General features: G+C 37.1%; 1 protein-coding gene across 9 annotated transcripts in view; it reads left to right on the forward strand.

Moving 5' to 3' along the window:
• Positions 1-14,761, forward strand: part of by (focal adhesion protein tensin) — a 120,990-nt gene that overhangs the window by 67,645 nt on the left and 38,584 nt on the right. For 8 of the 9 annotated variants that reach the window (XM_074085690.1, XM_074085691.1, XM_074085693.1 and 5 more), the window contains one exon: positions 669-824. In XM_074085690.1, the coding sequence (XP_073941791.1) occupies positions 669-824 (156 nt within the window). Of the gene's footprint in view, positions 1-668; positions 825-12,982; positions 13,309-14,761 lie in introns of those variants that run through there. The other variant, XM_074085697.1, reaches the window with a different exon arrangement.

Genomic DNA, 14,761 nt, shown 5'->3' on the forward strand with positions numbered 1-14,761 from the left:
GTAAAGGTAGCAAACTAGTTGTTATCCGCGACTAAGCACGCGTAAGCCAAACTTAGAAATTGAATTAAAATTCTGGGATGTGGAAAAAAAATGTAGTCGTTAAGTTTCTTAAATTCTCTAATTTGCTGCGCAACTTTTTTCCGTTAGTACCTATCTTATACAAAGTATTAGAAAATAAGGTAGATGTGGTGTGGTTCATATTCAGATTAAAGTAAATAAAACCTCTAGATGCTCTTTTAATACTGGCCGTTAAGACATATCTTGCCTCCGGAAAAAGAAAAAGAAATTTACCGATTTTCTTTTGTTTTGTCTCGCGGTGCTCGCATTGTCCCGGCCGCATACGCTGCGCGTGTAGGTATTAAACAACATTTTTAAGACACAAGATTCAATTATTTTGTTTTTCAAATGAACTAACCACAAAATTTTTAAAGCACTACGATTTAATGTAGGTAGGTATTTTTTTTACATTTTAATGTTTGATTTTAAGTTCAATAAATTAGAATTAGTTAGCTGATGTTTCTGATCGCAGCATCTAGACTTTATTTAAGTGTAATTTTTATCCCTTGTCTACTCATAACACAAGCTTTGCTTACTTTGGGACTGTCGATTGTTGTCGCGTGATTTTTATTAATTTATTTTGTTCATACCAGGATTTTTTTTTTTGGCAGGACCGAGCCCGCTTCTCGGACACTAGCTGGCAGATCCATCGCACGTGGCGGCGCGAGGGCGACCCGCTGCCGCTCTCGCCGCCGCCGCAGCGTGCTGTCGTCGCCGACGCCGTAGCGCTGCGCTCCGAACAAAATGGCATTTACGATACTATTACGGTAAGTTATCATTTCTTCGTTATGTTTCTTCGTAATGCTGTTATACCAACTTAGTCTAGTGGTCGATAATCGTGGGTTTAATCCAGGGACTTGCACGTTAAAAGCTCGACACTCAAGCGCCAGGACAGAACGACTTAGGCTTTTAGAAAGGTTTTTTTAAACAATGATAGTTTCCATGGTCCGTTCATGGAGCAGACAGCCAGTTAAGTTGGTTATTGTATTAATTGTATTTAAGATGGTTGGTGGTAGTGGTAGGTATAAGTGGTACAATCAGCGACAAAGATATTAATACAGCTTTTTAAGTGCCAAAAATATGTATACAGGACTTTATTGCCTGAACTGAACATTAAGGTCGTGTATACATATTTTTTGCACTTTGGCTGTATTCATATCTTTGTTGCTGATTGTACTGGCTATTTCTTGCCACTTGTTAGTACTAGGTTTGATAAGTATTTTATTTACTGAAACATTAAACTCTCTATTGCATTATGTGCCTTCTACGTTAAAACGTAGAGTTCTAAATGTAGTTGGTTTTTAAGATTTCCAAGATAAGAAAAGCCTATTATTTATTTATATCACCTGTAGCATACTTGAGGCGTGAAATTAATTGGATTCAATTTATAGACGAATCTATGAGGGTTATCTCAATCTTAATATGCTATAAGACTTCGTAGATTAGTACTTATTAAAGGTAAATATAGTTACGTGTTATTCTTCGATCCTTCCGCATAGTATTTAGTAAGAAGATAAATAACCGTATGTATACTAAATTAATTAAATCATAAAATGATGACATTTCCTTGATTTCATAAAACTACCAAATGCAATAAATTAAAAACTTATTAAGTGAGCAACAAGCTTATTTAAATCATTTAGAATACAAGATTTGTAACTGTATCTACATCTTTAAAACTCGATTACATTTGAAATTAACTACTTCTACGTGTTGGTGATATATTAACCTGTCAAAAGGAGCGTTGTCGCGGCGCCTGCGCTAGCAAGGGCAGTAGTACATATATTCTAAAGTAGGGCTATGCATTTGCTTTAATTCGCCATAAATCATAAACCACGTCCGAGCTCCAAGGGTTTATGTACTGTACCTATATCTGCTGCTATAATGCTAAGTTATTTACTTAGGTTTCCTCGGGCAAAATTCTACTCTATATATGTGTACGATTTACTACTCGTACACATAGAGCAGAATACCTCATACCCTTCTTTTCCTTCCTAGTTTATTACAAGAGACAATTTTTTTTAATTAAAGAAAAGTTATAAGTTAATTTAATTTTACCCTTACAAAAGTACCTAGATTAAAGATGTCGTGTTTTATACGCATATCAATGACTGTTTGGTTGAGTTGTTAAACTTGATAAAAAAAAACAAAGTCGATAATAGTCAGTTTCGAATTTTAAATACTTGCAAACTATCTAGAATTGATAGCAATTTTTTTCTAATAAAACCTGGACGTTGATTCTTCCTACCATCCATAATATTATAAATGCGAAAGTTTGTGACTAAAAACGTGCGTTTGTTTGTTAGACTTTCACGCTAAAAAGTTTGGAAAGATTTAGATGGAATTTGGTATGTAGCTAGCTATTTTTTATCATTTTAACCTTGTAAAATACCAAATTTTAACTACCTTAACTACTAAGTCTAGATACATGAAATTTTGCACAGGTGTTTATCATTAGTTATCATCAACATAAATGAAGACCACGGCGTAGGTAATTTTTGAAAATTCCCATGAACATTTTGTAAAATCTCGGAATTTCATTTCGGCTGCCGGATCTAATAGTTTATGCGTGCAAAGCCGCGTGTCAAGTTTAGTATTCTATAATCCATTTGCTTAATGTGCTTCGTTCTATAAACTGGAATACGAGCCTTAGAGGCGTACCCGCAAGCTCAGAGTTCCTGTTGTTTAGCTAATGCACCTTTGTGCTAGCTCGCGCGAGTCGGTCGTAAAGTCAGGGTTAGTGCCCGGGACCACCTCGACTTGTCACTAAAAACAACAACTCAACTCGATCCAAGGAAAATGTTGCTGTTTTCACATTCATAATTGACGTCGGCTTCACAAGTCATGACACCCTTTTCTTAAGATTTTATTTATCTAGCGACGTTATTATGTACTCGTAAGTAAGCTGTGGTGTAAAATTTTGCAAAACATTTTTCAACCACTTACTGGTAATATGAATTGATTGGTGAAGTGAAATTCTGATGGTCTAACCAGGGTCGTCACCGTAAGTGGAACTCGTCAACGGTTAACGGCAGCTACTTGAAACTTGGTACGGTTTTTATTTTGTATGTATGACAATGCAAGTAGAATCAACTAAAAGTACAGTCAGCAAAAAAGCTTATATTTTTTTTTTATAAAAACGTAAATCATATTCGATTGACATGTTGTGTGTGTTGTGTCTACATTATTTATTAAATGAAAATATGAAAAGGATCGTCAGCATGACATTAAGCAGACCGGATACAATGGCCATTTATCGTGAGGTTGCTTCAGGGACCATAGAGCGCCATTTGTTTCGAATCTGAGCTCTGGCGCCCACGCGATCGTGTTTCGTATTTGAGTTGAAATTTTCACTGTTCTATTCCGGTCCTAAACTCGAATTTCTGTTGCTATTATACTCGTACCTAGCTGTTACCCGTAATTTCGTCTGCATCCCACGGGAACTAATTACTTTCACAACTTAAAAACATAGTTTCGCATAATATTGATAGATATTTGATTTAAAAATCACTTCAGTTGTTATTATTTGTGCTACACAATCTTTAATGATGATGTGATGAATGATGTAATTCTTTTAATTAATTAATTATACAGGTTGTCTTTAAATTATTCTGGAATATTTCCGCAGGTATTAGGCTTAATTAAAAAAAAAACCATCAGGAATTTTTGATTCAATGGTAGTCAAGCCCTTGATGTGGTACACCTTGAACATCGATCAATGTCACAATTTCTCATTCATTTGATCAAATTCCTGTTTTTATCATTTCCCTGTGACATGTGGACACATTTGTCAACCACCATTAAAAAAATTATAATGACCTATGGAAGTTTTCTGTCAAACTAAACCAACCATCTGTTGTAATATTCTGGAATAATTTAAAGCCAACCTGTATACCTACGAGTAAGTCATCAATACATCGTCTCAGAAAATTGTAAGTGTCATTATACTAGCAATTTATATCAATTATATCTACTCGAGCACACATAAAGATAACCTTAGCGTTATAAGGACGTCAAGACAACAAACATGCCACGTTTAATTTACTAAACGAATGATGTAGGTACGATATGTAAGCTATAATAGTTAAAAGCATTAAGAAAAATCGTAACGACATTTTCCGGAGTGTGATCATTGACAGCCAACCCTCTAATGTCACTCCAGTGGGGTGTAATGGAGTAATTGTGCCATTGGTAATTGATGGACCGACTCGACGGGGCTTCCTTCCGACTGGCTAATGCTGTCGCCTGACGAAGTTTCAGAATGTAGCTGTACTTTAACTAGGTCACTCTGGGCGGAATATCTAGTCTTTTAAAGCGAAACTTCAGCTTTATAATAAAACCAGAAGTTAAGTTTCTGCAACTGGGTCAGTCGTGTGTCGTCTTTGTCTCACCAATCGAAAAACTTTATTTATAACGTTAAATTAAATCGTGAAAGAAAATCAAACGAGAATCATGAATAATGTATGCATTCAGAGAAAAGGATACGCAGATGAGGCCGTGTTTTAGCTCCTGAAACCCTCAAACTGAATAATTTAGAGCGACGAGGCACAGTAGTCGTGTAGATAGTGGTACGATATTCTGAGACCTTTTTCGCTTGTTTTTTAGCAGGCGTCTCGCTTGAATTCCCAGAGCAAAAGAAATAGTCTGGTTCTTAGAAATAAGTAACCCAGCTATTTGCGGTTTAAAACGATGTACTACCTCATTCTACCTCATAGAATTAAATTTAACTAGGATTGCTTACGTAATGTAAATCTCAAGGCGAATGCGTGATCTAAGACCTATTCGTATGCGGCGCCTTGTAAATTACGTCGGTAACCAACAATATTTGTTTATTCAGCACAAGAACGCTCGGAGAGTTTTAGGAATTTTAATGGTTTTATGTTCGTCTTGTGTCAAGCGTGAGAGGTCAAACACATTGTAAATAGGAACCTATGTGGTAATATTTCGTTTAGTAGCAATAGATTTTAAAATACATACCTACATATTTACACTATATATCACTAGTCTGGAATGTCAGCGAGGTTAATTTGCTAAAATGATGTCATTTATTCGGGCCAACAACAAAGGAATGTCTTCTAACTATTCTTTATCTCAGGTGGGGGCGTATTTATGCTGACATTAACTAGGTCTACCTATTAGCTACATGTTTGACTAAGTCATATACATATGTACATTTTCTTTGAAATTTGAATTAACGAGTAGGTATTAAACTCGAGGCTAAATCCATTATTATTTTATTAATTATTAGGTTTATTATGTTCTCATTTTTAGCCGAGACTTTTGCTGTTTTTGATGTGATAGCTTAGAAAGACGCGACCACCCACCACTGACGGGAGATAGCCATCGGGCATCAGGTGTCGGTGCAATAGGCCATGGCGTGGCAGCCGTCGTCATAAATAAAATTCGACACTTAAACAATAGAGAAGGCGGCCCTCACGTCGATGGCGCGATAGTGTGTGTAGCGTCGCCGCAATCACAACAACACGACGAGACGTGATTGGGCTGCTGGTTAGTAATTTGATCCGTTTTTACATCAATAACATAATTTTTTAGAACATCTAAACAAATTAAGACAAAGCTTTATTTTGTAGAGCTACGAGTAATCCTGATGTACCTATTGTAAATTGTAACTATCGTATTGATTCTTCCACCGTATAGAACGTGCTCACAGTACTTGTCATAATATTTTTCTTATCAGATAATGCGATGTCATACTTTTACATTTTCTGTTAAATGGTACCACAGTGGCTCACGATTCAGTTAGTTCGGCATCAAGCACTTTTTATTGTAAGATCCGTTGCCTACAAATGCGGAAAATGCTTTTGCTGCACATGTATTACTTAACTTAAATTCATTTCACTTAGATTTTAATAGTCTTTCTCTAATTAAGGCTCTAGTCTTGAGTGTAGACGATAAACAAATGAAGTAGGTACTTAAAGTTACGGGCGATCATTAATTAGCAAATAAGTAAAGGGAAATAAGGAATGCGGCAAACTTCATTTATCAGGTCCATGTAATTATTTATTATACCTAGGCTTTCACATCTTAAGCGCTATCTCGCTACCACTATAATATTTCCCAGTATCCCTGTGGCTGGGACGCCGCGGGCGCCGCGCGGTGCGGTATCGCTGCGGCATCGTGAGAGAGTTTGCGATCGCCCAATCAGTTATCTAACGCTCGACCCCGCGCGGTCTCTTTGACAGCCGATTATGGACAAAAGCAATTCATTTTAATTACGAGATTATCGATGGGAATCTAATCAACGTTAAATTTCGCGAGATTAATAACGCTGACGTGCAAGCTCTTACCACGAACAACGGTTGTGTATCTTTCGTGACACAATTTTAGTACTCTCCCTCGGTAAATTCTATGGTGTTCTGTTAAAATTAATGCAGTATGACTTTAAAGAAAAGTTTTAATGGACTTAAAGCATGATAAAATAACAAGGAAGTCTATTTCTTAGAATCGTAACGTAAATATGAAGACACGGTGTAAATATTTGGGCAAGAGTTGTTGCTGGACGTTACGCTTGCTTTCGTTTCTTTCAAACTGAATATTTACTTTTCTGCCTGCATGAGTAGGCGTTCGAAAGTTTCGTTTTTATTTCGGTTATTCTTTAGAGAGACTATTAATTAATAGGCAGGTACTAGGTACCTCTCTGTAGCAATGTCTTTCAGATATAAAGAAACTAGATGTATTAGTACACGGATTTATATAACCCTATCTTTATATTTACCTCCTACTGGTTTTGTTTCGAAAAATTAAGACATTGGAAATTTAATATAAAAAAAACTTTCTTAATTGTTTCAAAGAAAAATTATCAGCGACTCTCAAAAAAAGTATCTTTATGTAACATTGCGTCTAGGTAACAATTATTATGTGCCCAATTATAATAGCAAGGCGTGGGATGGCCGGCACGGCAATTATTACGATACACTAGTTTTTGCCTGCGGTGCCGCCCGCGTGAACGAGTTTTCCCACGTCCACATCGTATATCCGGAGTTAAAGGGGCTGTTTCACCATCCATTGATTACCGTTAATCGACGGTTAAATACGATGCCGTCTCCGTCTATTCGAACAAAACAAATAGAGACGGCATCACACCTAACCGCCAGTTAACACTAATCAATGGATGGTGAAACAGCCCCTAAATGTATTACATTTTTGTTAAGTTTTTACAACTGAAACCTTAGTTGAATGAATTATTAAAACATTCGCAAAGTAGACGTCATCAATACCATGAAATAATTTATGAAAACGAGCCTATAATTTCTACAACAAGTCCTCTTTGTTTCTGAAAATGCACTGCCACATTTCGCAACTTTAGGGCTGGCGGCGAAATTATTTGTACGTGATTGGCATGCACGAGTTGGCCCTTAGCTCCGTACGGTTGACAGGAGCCGTGAGAACTGAGAACCACGTCGCTCTACTGTACAGCAGGAAGCATATTGCCGAAGTAAACAACGTAAGCCGCGTAGGTCGAGCCAGAGGTTACTACAGTTTCACGAGAAATGGATCGCGTGGGTTGCAGACACGTGGAATACTTTCTTCGACTCCGAAACAAAATTGGACTTACTACAATATTAACTCTTCATTTTACGTGTTTTATTTTAATGCAATGTGCAATTTTTCAAATATTTTTGTAGTAATCATGCGATATAGTTTATACTCGTAGTCCATTTAATATACTACAAGAAGTGCAGGCGCGTAGAGCAGTTTATGGTTACTATATCCAGGGCTGGGCATAAACGAGCAATCATCTAAATTATTCTAAATGTAGCTTTAGCTTGTGTAACACAGGAAGATAATATTTTTCAGACAGGTATGTCGTTAAAGTAAAGCTGCGTCCATACCAAACACCGTTATATATAACTTTATCGTACGTCTAATAGTTCTTCTCTTTTGGTTTAAAATTGTAATCCATACTTTGTATTATAAATGCGAAAGTGTGTGTGTTTGTATGTTTGTCCGTCTTGCATGTCGAAACGGAGTGACGGCCATAGAATGACATATAGGCTACTTTTATTCCGGAAAATGTATAGTTCCCGAAGGAACAACGCGCGACAACCGAATTCCACGCGGTCGAAAACGTGGGCTAGTTAAATAATACATTTAGCGTGTTTTGACGAACCAGGAAATTACTTGAGTTAGAAAAAAACCGTCGTAACCTTGTCAAGTTCAACTCACATTATACCTACATATATACTAAATATTTTTATTTTTTTTATTATGAGAGGTAGGCAAACGAGCAAGTGGGACATCTAATGGGAAATGATTACCACCGCCCATGAATACCAACTACAAGGAGAGCCATTGGCCCGTTGCGTTATTTATGTACAATTGTAAATTAAAGCTTTATTATTTAGTAAATCGAATAGTGTAGACAGTGTGAAATCATAGAATAAGTTTAGTACGAGGTAAAATGACGTAGAGTCCCACGGTGCACCGGTCCCTAGTTGCAGTAACGACGCAGTCTGGCATCAGGCAGGCAGGCGTCGGCGGCGGCGTGTGGCCGTTGTTTACGGAAGCGTCCCGCCCGCCAGAGCGATGCGCCTGCGTCGGCCCACCGCTCGCGTTCGTGAATGAAAAGAATGAGATAGAATAAACTACTATTAGTTGCGTAACATCGCGGAGGAGTAGAGAGGAATATTCGGAATATGTATTATCAAAACCATGTACCTCAAGATAGTACATATAAATATGAGAGGTACGAATGAATTTATTATCAATTCTTAGGGCCTACTTCGTTATTAACTGTCAATGCCATTTTCATTTAAATCGTGGCGTAAACCATTGATTTTTGGATTTTATCGATTTTGGCTATGATTTAATATGACGCATTGCAAGTATTAAAACGTTGAAGCTATATCGCGGTCAATGACGAATGGCGTGCATTAAACGCACATCTGTGATTCGAGCGCGGGAATAAAAATAAATCCTGTTTGAGCGCGAACACCGATTTTATGCGCAGCGCACCGATTTTTAATTTTATACCAATTGAAGACTATCATCGGATTCATCATCATCATCATCAGCCAGACGTCCACTGCTGAACAAAGGCCTCCCCCTTAGACCGACACAATGAACGACAACTCGCCACTTGCATACACCGGTTTCCCGCAACTCTCACGATGTCGTCAGTCCACCTGGTAGAAGGCCTGCCATCGGATTACTTTGGGTGTAAAATAGTGTAGAGTTACATTACAAATGTTGCAACAGACATAGGTAGGTATCAACCTACTCTTTGTAATGCATTATAATAGAATTAATTTTGAGCTTCACAGTAAATAGTTTGGTTTTTCTGTGCTTTATTAGTTAATCAAGCAAAGCCTTGACATGCTAAATTTTTCAATTCATTTTGTACCTAAATGAGATTAAAAAAATGTACTTTGGAGGTAGACAAGATACAACCGTATACGTCAAACCTCAGTTTATCGTAGAACAATGTCCGCTTTAAAGAATACTGTAATTTTAGGTTTAAGTATTTAAAACGTCCCTAAACTTGGCAAGTTGAGACAAGTGTAGTCAATTCAAGTCTTGTTAGATACTTGTAGGGCTAACAAAAATAACTAACAAAAAAACAAAAAGATGAGTATCTTAAATTATGTACCTATCTTATTAGATACGCTGCCAAGTTTAGGGTTAAGCTAAATTTTTGGAGTAACAAGGTAAATATTTTAGACGTAAATCACGTTTGGTGTTTGCTGTGCATGCGATGAATGTATTGGTAAATGTTTGTGCTTCTTGTTCCGTGGGAAAAATAATGTTTTAAATTAAAAGAGAGAAAGAATTCTGATAATTTTTCTTGGACGGTTATTAGTAATGATATTTGGTCGCTTAAATAAAAGTAACGGAAGCTTGATCATCATCTTAATTAATTAATTACCGTAGCAATCAAGTAATAAGAAACACGTTCATCGAACTTCTCATTTTTATGGAAGCTATAGCAAATAGAGTTATGTAGCATGAGCTCGCTTACTAATTTAGTTTGATAATGATAATAAATAAATAATAGATAGATGAATGTAAAGTATCGTCAATTTATTCTACTTATTATGTTCGCTAAATCACTAGTTTTACTGTAGGTAGTTTTAAAACCAAGTAGATTCAGAAATATTCAGTTCGACCTAAAATGTTGCGGGTGATTAAAACAGCCGCACTAGCCGGCGCAGATGTGGTTGCCAAGCAACGCAGCGTCGCCGACGCGGCGAGAGCGCCGGGACGCTGCGGCGCCGCGCCGTCAGTGCATCTCGCGACGCGCCGCGCGCCACCTCCGCGCCCACTGTCAGAGTATTAAAAAAAACGGCCTTCTTAACATTACTTCAACCAAAATGTGATAGTGTAAGGTGACAGTGCTCCTAAAAAAACGTACCAATTTTTTTGTGAATATCAGATTTTTCATTTATGTTTATTAATTTTGCTGATTAACAGAATTTGAGTGAAATGATTTGCTATCTTGAATGGAACTATAAAGTCTAAAAGAGGAAAAAAAACTTGTAAATGAAGTAGGAAAATTTAGATCAACTACAGTGAAGTTTAATATGAAGTTAATTGCACGGAGATAGTGTGTGTTCCTAATGAGATACCAGTTTCTATGAGAGGATTACACTATCAAGATAACCAACATTACATTATTTACTCTGCATTCATTACTTTCATATCAGGCGCTAATATGAATAGATAGAACAGAAAATTAGATAAATGACTTCGCATTAGTGATAGGAACTTTTTTTACCACACGATAAAAAACTTACACGCTTGCTCTGGATACTTCTACCACATGACTCCGAAGCACTTACTGAAACTATTGAAAATGAACGAAGACGGCACAGAAACCGCTGAATGGCAATAAATGGACGTCTCGTCTGCAGTCGGTGGCCATTCTCCGACATGTGACGATCTTTTATTTAGACGAAGCGCACCCCCGAGGTCGTTCACCCCCGCGTGCGTGAGGAAGGTCAGGGTTATGCGGTGTCGCTGTTTACACCCTATTAGTGCAGCGCGCAGCGTGACGTCATGGGGTGAATCCATTAAAAAATTAAAAACAGAAGTGTAATTTCGTACTATAACTCACAAAATGTTAATTCTGGAACTACTTACTTACGTAATTCACAGGAATCGAGTTGCCTGTCCTTAAAATTATTCTACTCTGCTTAAAAATGCATATCATTTCATTACCAAGATCAAGACAGTAGGTAGAACTTGATCATTCGATGACAACCTTTACGAGCTTATTTGTTTTGAAATAATTATGAAGACAGAACAAAAAACATGTAGCTAACCAGATAAAAAGCTGTCTACCTATAAGCAAGCAATTATAAGTTGAAACTAAGTAGCCTTTTTAATTTTTGGGCATACCCAACATTTATTTTTTCTGGCACTGTAGTAAATAAAGCCCCACCACCACCGGCTGTAATAGTCGTAGCTAGTCTTTACTTCTTTCTATTGGAGAAGGTTGGTTGCCTGGAAGAAATCGCTCTGAAGCGATAAGCCGTCTATTGCTTACTTTGTAATTTTCTCTCTGTGTTTTCTGTATTGCTTACTATTTTGGTGTACAATAAAGAGTCATTGTATTGTATTGTATTTTAAAGCCCACATTTTAATGTACATATTAAAGTAGGTGCCATATACTTCCTGAGCATTACTAAGCTGATTGATTCGAAGAACATTAAAATTAAATTGAAAAACTTCATCGTTATTTACACACAGCCAGTTCAAGTTTAAATATACACCTAACTAATAAAAAAAACAACGAGTTTATGCACGCAATTTTCAGTTTGATTATAGCTTCACTGAAGCGCTTAACTTTATTGAATAACATGGGAGTTATTTAATCGAATACGGGATAAGTCAGGAAGTAAATGCAGTTTATGCAGTCGCGTGTAATGCACGCCCCCGGTAGCGGCCACTCCACTCCACCAATTTTTACTAGGGCTGGCTACTTTCGTAGAACTTTTAGAGATTGTCTTCACAGCAAATTCACTTCGTTTAAGCGATATCATTGATATGTAGTGTTTTTTTTGTTCAAGTTAAAGTTTATTTATTACAAACACATTGCGACGTAGCTATATAGCGAACTTTTTCTTAATTCATTTTAAATTAGACGTTTCATTTTACTTATTTTTGACTTACCAGACTTATACCGACCACAGACCTACCTCGAAAATACAAACTGAAATATAAAAACCAGAAAAATAAGACCAGCGCTGGGAATCGAACCCAGGTCCTCGGCATTTCGTGCCGTGTGCTATACCGCTACACCACCGCTGGACAACGATACAGACACGAATTTCTCCTATGCACCTCATATCTCAGCTTGTCACATAAAACCAGAAAAATAAGACCAGCGCTGGGAATCGAACCCAGGTCCTCGGCATTCCGTGCCTACCGACAGACCTACCGGTTTTATTCTGTGTTATCTAAAATATAGCAAAATATAATAAGGAATACAATGCCATAGAAATGTAGTACTGTAATATACCACTCGTCACTTACTTACCGACCCGGTAGCTTGCCTTCTGGTTTATTATTTTCTATTCTGTTCTTTGTAAAAGGAAACAGAATCGGTAGGTATGTTGCCGCCGGCCTTAGGTATACAAGATTATTTTTAATAGAATCGTAATAATTTGCCAATTAAGGTTTTCAACTACTTAAATTACCTGTTTATCCTATATTTGAAAAAAAAACCTTGATAATATTTTTGTGTTAGGATCTGTAACGTAACAAGAGCAAACGCATTGTTACTTAATAGGTCACAACCCTAAATCTCACACACCGCACGTTCCTGCGGTCTCCAGCTCAGGGTACTCATTGTTTATGTTTCTGCTACGGAATGATTTAAGTCTTTTGTTTATAAGGAAGCGGTAACAAACCCCGATTGTTTTGCTTCTTCACGGTTCTTAAGTTAATTGAGCTCGTTTATTAGTGTTCAGGATGAAATTACACGAATCAACAACTTTTAAGATGCGAGAAACTTTGTCGATGCCGCATCGAAGTCCGAAAAAAAACGATCAATGAACTCGGAGCATTCTTAAATGTGGAGACTAGGAAGGAGAGTTAGATGAAGATATGCGTCGGTTGCGATGCACCAGCGAAGCAAGTGCCGGCGCGGGCGCGGAGGTTGCGCGCGCGCTGCACCGGCTGGCGTTCGCGCTGTGGCGGGCCGTGTTCCACCTGCAGTGGGGTTACACGAGAGCATGCGCTCGCACACGCTCTCGGAGTGCTCCCGATACGCCGCCGAGGAGACCTATGGTGTGTGCAATAATTGTCAATCAGGGCCCGATTGCATGACAAAGTACAAGCTAATATTATTAGCGATTTTGTATTGAAATTCACTAATACTATTAGCTTGTACTTTATTATGCAATTGGGCCTTGCTTTTATATTAACACACAATGTCATTTAAATTTTAACCCTTCGCTGTAGAGTATGTATAGTCGGCATCTGAAAACGGTATTTGGGTAAGGCCGCGAATTTTGACCAATTTGGACGTTTCAAATTTGGAACGCTGATAAAAAAAAACTGATAACACCTAGAGGTTTAATTTTTTTTTTATTATATGACACGATATAAACTCTCAAGGTCGCAAATGAGATAATTGATTTAAACCCTTTTAAAAAAATAATAAAAATATATTACCGTCCAAAACGTAACGAAAATTGACTATTTTTTTGACCACGAGTACTTAATACCTTATTATTTTCATGCTATTTAACTTCTCATGATCATGATTTTGTTTAAACAAAATTTTATGATATAACGATAGTCCTACCGATTGCGGAATCATGATAATCAAATAATTTTCATGTTTTATATTTATTTCTTTTCACGTGCCAAAAAACCACGTTTTCGTTACGAATACTTAGGTGACGCTTAATTAAGCTATCTTTAACGCCAATTTCAGTAGAAATTTGTTTTTGTACACTGGCAACTAATACTCTAATAGGGCAACATCGATGAGATAAATAAATCTCATCAGTTTGTTGACAAACAGCCATCAAAAGTGACGCGGAGGTTTTTTTCGAAAAAACGTCGAAAGTGCTTGTTCGATTTTAAGGGTAAGTAGTGATTATTTTAACTGGTTGTTTTTTCATACGATAGGGTAATCTTTTCCATGTAAGTGGCATGTGTTATTATGTTCAAAATTTCGTTATTCACCATGATAAACGATTTTTTGTATAAAATACGTTACACTTTCGTTACGATTACGTTACATTTTTTACAATGCTACGTATTTTGTACATAACGTAACGAAAAATGTGGTAAAGGGAAGTTCACACAGAAAAATTCTAACTTACACCAGTTTATTATTAGGTTTCCAATGACTGCACGCACAGTAAGTTAGTTAGATGGATATTTTGAAGTTAAATAAATTTTAATCTGTAGGTGCAGGGATCGGCACAAGAGAATTGTGGCGAGTTCTGTGTTCACGTCCTGCTACATGCATAGCGTATTTAAAGTGAGAGACAAACGGAGAGATTCACTTACCTACTTAGTTCATTTGTTACCTAAACTTAATAATCATAATAATTTATTTCCAAAAACATCTTTTTACATTGTCCACTTAACTAAGATACTACTTCCTAAATTGGTAAAACCTGTGATTTAGGGTTTTGGCCATTTCTTTGAGGTATTTAATAGCTTGTAGAGTCGAAGTCACAAGCATGCTCACAACTAGGTGGTAGGACCTTGTGCAAGGTCCGCC

Source organism: Choristoneura fumiferana, chromosome 3 (genome assembly GCF_025370935.1).
Source record: "Choristoneura fumiferana chromosome 3, NRCan_CFum_1, whole genome shotgun sequence".
NCBI lineage: Eukaryota > Metazoa > Arthropoda > Insecta > Lepidoptera > Tortricidae > Choristoneura > Choristoneura fumiferana.